At 46.4% G+C, this 6,842-nt stretch overlaps 1 protein-coding gene across 2 annotated transcripts in view; it reads right to left on the bottom strand.

Moving 5' to 3' along the window:
- The window catches only part of LOC101846953 (microtubule-associated protein futsch), a 10,408-nt gene that overhangs the window by 731 nt on the left and 2,835 nt on the right, over positions 1-6,842 (bottom strand). Inside the window, exon 2 of one of the 2 annotated variants that reach the window (XR_220317.3) lies at positions 1,855-6,568. Coding sequence is in view for 1 of the 2 variants with exons in the window: in XM_005095399.3 (XP_005095456.1) it covers positions 2,268-6,257 (3,990 nt within the window). In the remaining variant the exon portion in view is untranslated. The remainder of the gene's footprint in view (positions 1-1,854; positions 6,569-6,842) is intronic. The other variant, XM_005095399.3, reaches the window with a different exon arrangement.

The raw sequence follows: 6,842 nt of genomic DNA, 5'->3' as shown, positions 1-6,842 counted from the left end.
CACACACACACACACACACACACTCACTCTTTCTCTTTCTCTCCGTCTGACCCCAACCTTGCTGTGGCCGCTCTTGGTGTACGGAATTGCCACAAGCACGGTGGAAGAAATGGAGGCATAGATAAACAAATTCACCAGGAAGTGGCTTGGTGTTCCTCCTAGGCTTTCAGACGTTACCCTGTACTGCCGACAGGCAAACCTGAGACTGCCACTAAAGTCAATAGTGGAGGAATGCAAAGCTGGCAAGACAAGGCTGCAGATGATGCTTGAGAATTCCCAGGACGAGGTGGTCAGGTCAATTCAATCAACACTGAGAACTAGCAGAAAGTGGAAAGTCTTGGATGCCGTGATGGATGCCAAAGATAACGTCAGGCTCGAAGAAGTCATTGGCCATACTCAAGTTGGAAGACAATGACTTGAAAGCGAGAAGAGGATGTGGTGGTCTAGGGCACACGGTACAGAACACAGAGACATGGTGATCCAAGAAGTAACGGACACAGAGGTCAAGAAGAAATACCATTAAGCGGTCCAACAGACAAAGTAGGGCCAATGGACAAACTGGAACGATGCCCTGCAAAGATCCCTTATTTGGAAAGACGTGTGGCACATGACTCCTCTGAGACTTAGCTTCACCATCAGAGCAACATTTGACTTGCTGCCATCAAAAGATGGCAGATACAAGTGGCGGCACAACAGAGTGTTGAAGGAGCTTGTCCTTGCAATCTCCAGAAGCCTGGACACCGACACCGATAACACTGTAGGTCCAGCCCAGACATTTTTCACAGCAGTGAAAAAAAGAAAAGGGTTGGAAAAAAAAGCAAGTGTCTTGTCTCTCAATGAGTGGAAACCTTCTGGGATCGGCAAAGGATCGGAAACTAGCTGCAGTTTTCCAAGAGTGGCGGAACTACCCTTCCATGATCAAGAGAACAGGTCTCAAATCAGATATCGTTCTCTGGTCAGAAACTGATGCTAAGATCTTCTTAATCGAGCTGACTGTTCCATACGAAAGTAGGATACATGCACAGCATCAATTCAAATTGGCAAAATACGAAGATCTCTCGCATCGACTCCAAGGAGAGGACTATAATTCCAAGGTCAACTCAGTAGACGTGGGTGCCCGGGGGTTTGTGGCAGCCTCGACTTTCACACTGCTGGGCAGCTGGGCCTCTAAGGCAGGAAGAGAAAAGCAGCCATCAAGAACATTTCAAAAATGGCCGAAAAGAATTCTAGCTGGCTGGGACGAAACGGAATGAAAGCTGGGCTAAATAGAACAGACAGCAGATGGGAAAGTTAAGTAGATTTTAGTATAGCTTCGCATTTGCTGGAGGCTCCTTGGCATTGCACGCAAACAAACGCACGGACTGAAGACCCGGAAATACCCCCAAAACCTCGAGGGTTCAATCCCCGATCAGCGCCAAGAAAACAGAAAACAAACGGAAGGACTTAATAATAATAATAATAATAATAATAATAATAATAATAATAATAATAATAATAAGCATTTGTACAGCGCATATCCCCGCTCAACAGCAGGCTCTATGCGCTTTACACGATATTTATTACCCCAGCAGATCATAGAACACTCCGAAACATTCTCAGCTTCCCGGGAAGCTTGCAGTGCACGCAGCTGATAAAGCGCTCAAACACTAACAAACCGACAAGATCTTTCGCTGTCTATAGCTGGGTACCCATTCCCACCTGGGTGAAGTGAGGAAAATTCGTGTAAAGTGCCTTTCCCAAGGACACAACGTCGGGCCCCTGACGGGATTCGAACCCACGACCTTACGGTTGCGAGTCCGAGAGTCTAACCACTAGGCCACCGACGCCACAGAAAAACAGCAGGAGAGCACTTACGTGTCAGGAAGTTAGGGCCGAAACACTTGCTTGAGGGGGGTTCTTCCTCTGAAGATATCCGGCTGTCCGCTAGCCCCACGAAATTTCTCCCACACATCGCAACCACTCGGAGAACGCGGTTAAGACGTCCGTAAACGTTAGCGCTTGAAGGTTGACTTATCTATTTAAACGTAGCTGTTTTTCTTTTGATATGGGGGGGTGTCTTTGCTCTTCCTTGAATATTTATTCTTAGTACAGTGTCTTATTGATGGATCACATGGTCTTTCCACGGAGCAACCTTTCTATGTCCAAATGAAAGTAAAACAACGAATTTTCTTTTCGTTTTTTGTTTGTTTTTTGTTTCGTTTTGGATGGGGGTTTTTGTGGGTTTTTTATGGAGGTAGGACTTCTCAGATAAAACGATACTCACTCACCGTAGATTGGTGTCTTATTTCAGAGGGTCTCACAGATGAACCCGGCACGCAATCGAGATCGTCTAAAGTCGGAGGTGGTGGACACCCCAAGGAAACCCGACTGTTCTGTGAGGTTGATGGACCGAATGATATCCTTCCGTTCCCTCCCGTGGACTCTCCCGTATTTGCATTGCTTCGGGAATCGTCTCTTTGGCTCATCGCCAACGATGTCCGGTCTGTGGGTGCCGCTGTTAAAATCGAAACCCTTGAGCCCTCCCTGTCTCTTTGGCTCATTGCCAGCGATGTCCGGTCTGAGGGCGCTGCTGTTAAAATATGCGAAATCCTTGATCCCGCCGAGCTATGTGCCTGTGAGTTGGCATTCGATATCGGCTGGCTGGGTCTCGATTCCGAAGCTCCACCAGAGACAACTGAAGTAGAGGTCAGTGATCGTCGGACACTACCATTTCTGAAGAAGAACGTCCTCTCAGAGCTCTCGTCCTCTGGTGCAGAGCTCTGTTGACTGACCAGATCCTGGTGCCCACTGGTGATGACAGACCTACCAGTCTCGGAGGCTAAAGCTGAAGACCCTCGGGTAATGGGCTGTCGGAAAGAAACAGTACGCTGTGACTGGAAAGATGGTCTCTGAGTCGCAACGGATCCCCATTGATCTGTGTCTGCAGTGAAATACGGAGAGGCGCTTTCCGTGGCAGAAAGGCTGTGAAAGGATGTGGGGGGCGGGTGTGGCCGTGAGGAATGCAGTCCTCCCGCAAACGTGGAGCGCTGCTCTTGCTGAGACTGACTGTCCACCACGCTGTACTTGTCGTGCGACATAGAGCTCCGAGACGCTGCCTGGGGTGCGCTAGACGTGTAGCTGTATCGTGAACTTTGGGCGTCTGGTTGGGCAGCACTAGGTTTGCGACCACTAGAAACGGATTCCTGACCGCCTGTTTGAGCCTGGCTACCAAAGGGGCTTAATCGACTGCTCATCGCATGTGGAGAACTTGAAACACTTTGATTTTGAGACGCCCAAGCGTGGCTTTGATGCCTTGATTCTGCGAAGGAATCTACTCTGTGTGATGTGGCGTGCGATGGGCGGTAATGTGATACTGAATGTGAAGTTGAGGCTGTTCGCCCCGAAGACGAATCTCGTTCTTCCTTCACTTCAGGGGAATGACTCGCGAGGCTTCTGCTCACAGTACCGTAACGGCTGCTGATCATGCTACGTGAAGACTGACGCGATACAGAATCATCCTCGTAGCGTACGCTGGGCCGGATGGAGGATTTCCTGTTCTCTGAAAGTCGTGCAACTGACCTTTGACTATATTCCCCAGTATTCACAGTTGATCGTGGTAAAGATTCTCCACGACTGCTTTTTTTTTCTTGGGGAAAAGTAGATTTGTTGCGCTTTCTGCATGCTGCAATAATAGCATCAGCTGCTATTAAGAGATCTCTGTTACACAGACATGAACATCTGGGCGCTTCGGAATTTTGCTTTGACGATTCGTGGCTGATTCTCATTTGTTCATTGCCGCTTTTATCGTTGTGATATGATTTTCTTTTTGGATGCGTTTCCCCATCGTAGTCTTCACCTGTCTTCCCATGTTTGGGTGCATTGTCCGTGCTTGCCTCATGAGCTCTTGAAAAATTCTCTAAGCTGACACTGCTTGATGCTCGATGTGAAAAACTAGCTTTGGGCCGCTCCTTCGAACTGTGAGAGGCCCTTTGATGATCAGGTATTTGAACCCGAGAGGGTCTATTGCTACCTACCTGAGAAGATTGAGGAGTCTTTTTGGAACGAGATTCCCTGATGTATGTACTTTTACGAGAGCCACTCTCCGCGTTCGATTTTCTGCTGCTTCTAACACTTTGACGGTTGTGTGAAAGGTCGTAATCATTTTCACCATTTTGGAGTTCTTCTTCAACGCTTTGTGATTCCTTGATACCTGTACTTTTACGAGAGGCTCTCTCCGCGTCCGATTTTCTGCTGCTTCTTACACTTTGACGGTTGTGTGATGGGTCGTAATCCTCTTCACCCTGCTGGAACTCTCCATTGTCGTGATGTGATTTCTGGGTACCTGTACTTTTACGAGAGGCTCTCTCCGCGTCCGATTTTCTGCTGCTTCTAACACTTTGACGGTTCTGTGGTGGGTCGTAATCCTCTTCGCTATTTTGGAGTTCTTCTTCAATCTTCATACCTGTACTTTTACGAGAGGCTCTCTCCGCGTCCGATTTTCTGCTGGTTCTAACACTTTGACGGTTGTGTGATGGGTCGTGATCCTCTTCACCCTGCTGGAGCTCTCTGTTGTCGTGATGTGATTTCTGGATACCTGTACTTTTCCGAGAAACACTACTCGAGTTTGATTTTCTGCTACTTCTTACACTTTGACGATTGTGTGATGGGTCGTAATCCTCTTCACCATTTTGGAGTTCTTCTTCACCCTTGATACCTGTACTTTTACGAGAGGCACTCTCCCATTTCGATTGTCTGCTGCTTCTAATACTTTGACGGTTGTGTGATGGATCGTAATCCTCTTCACCATCCTGGAGATCTTCGTTATCGTGATGTGATTCCTTGATACCTGTACTTTTACGAGAAACTCTGGCGTCCGATTTTCTGCTGCTTCTTACACTTTGACGATTGTTTGATGGGTCGTAATCCTCTTCCCCATTTTGGAGTTCTTCTTCACCCTCGATACCTGTACTTTTACGAGAAGCACTCTCCCATTTCGATTGTCTGCTGCTTCTAATACTTTGACGGTTGTGTGATGGATCGTAATCCTCTTCACCATCCTGGAGCTCTTCGTTATCGTGATGTGATTCCTTGATACCTGTACTTTTACGAGAGACTCTCTCCGCGTCCGATTTTCTGCTGCTTCTTACACTTTGACGATTGTTTGATGGGTCGTAATCCTCTTCACCATTTTGGAGTTCTTCTTCACCCTCGATACCTGTACTTTTACGAGAAGCACTCTCCGATTTCGATTGTCTGCTGCTTCTTACACTTTGACGGTTGTATGATGGATCGTAATCCTCTTCTCCATATTGGAATTCTTCGTCATTGTAATTGTTGTCTTCGTAATAGTCATATGCTTCGTCCTGGTCATAGCTGTCTTCAGCATAACCTTGACTTTGTGATCTTGCACTACTCTTGCGATGATCATCTTTCACCGAACGTTGAGAGCTAGGCCTTGCACCACTTCGTCTAGAAGCACGGCTCTCATCATTTTGACTCTTCCCTCGAGATGCGCCACTTGTGCGTGGATATGGCTCTCCGTTCGCATCATAATATTCTTCTTCATCATAATCCCCCCAATCATCTTCTTGATCATTTTCTTCGTAGCTCATGGTTGGCTCTTCGATTTTGCCTTGTTCGGGTTCAGTGTCGCCAGGGTTCTCCGTTTCTGTGCTGGGATCTTTTACGTTTTGAGGCCCGGCCTCGACTTTTTCAGAATCTGGTATTTCTTTGTTTTGGTCCCCGTGTTGTTCGCCTAAAGTCAGTTCGTCATCCTCTGTTATTTCAGCTTCTCCTTTTTGAAGAGAAGTGTCCTGGTTCACCGGCTGGTCATTAACTCCAGGTTCATCCTTCTCGTCTTGGGACCCGCCATTTTCATTTTGCTGGTCGTCATCTTTATTGTGGAGTTCTTCAATTTCATCTGCGTGTACATCTGCTTTATCATGGAGCTCTTCATCCTCGACTCTAGACACCTCGGCTTCGCCGTTCTCATCCACAAGAGTATCAGAAAGAGGTTCATCCTCATGAACTATTTCTTCGAATAACTCATTGTTGTCTGCGTCTTGTTCTTTTCCATCCTCAACTGGTGCATCTAAGGTCTCAGACGTAGTTTCCAGAGTTTCAACAGCAGCTGATGTTTCTTCAACGGTTGCAGGTGATGTTTCTTCAACATTTGAGATTTCAGTGGCATTCTGTAACGTTTCATCAACGTTTGAGGTAACACTTGCTTTTGGTGACGTTTTATCGAAATTCGACGATCCACTAAGTCTCTTAGACATATTGCATGTTGCCCGAAAAAGTATAGGTACCTGATTTTTTTCGGCACTGGTGATAGAGAGCGCTCAGGTAGTGAAGACACCAGGTGGTGTCTATCTTATTTACTTTTAGCTTATACATGTATACCTCCAAACGCATGCAGAGGATTGAAGCATCCACATGTATAGATTCTAGACCCTAAAGTAGGTTCCAAACAGTTTGTTCATGCCAAATACACGATGACTTTTGCTTCCTTTTTATGACAAAAGGCTTGCCACCAAGGTACTTCAAAGACAGGTGTGTGGTGACATGGTCTCTGGTTTCCGGAACGATACTGAAATCGAAAGAAAAATAATATGTTTTGGTGAAATCCACTCTTGTGACAAGCGAGCAATACATCAATTATTTTGAAGTTTGAAGGGAATGTTGCATTTTTTTAGATTGTGTTTTCTAGTTCGTTAAAAACTTGAAAAAACAAGTTCTACAGATTTTCAGTAATATGATTTTCATATACTTTTTCGAGGAAATGGGCTTGCATTTGTGTATGCATTTTGAAATAGCAGATATCCAGACGTGAAGGTCAGTGACCAGGTGGGAGTGGGGGGGGG

The sequence above is a fragment of the Aplysia californica genome, unplaced genomic scaffold (genome assembly GCF_000002075.1).
Source record: "Aplysia californica isolate F4 #8 unplaced genomic scaffold, AplCal3.0 scaffold00103, whole genome shotgun sequence".
Classification (NCBI taxonomy): Eukaryota; Metazoa; Mollusca; class Gastropoda; order Aplysiida; family Aplysiidae; genus Aplysia; species Aplysia californica.
Note: the sequence above shows the minus strand (reverse complement) of the source record. Positions and strands in the feature narration are given on the sequence as shown.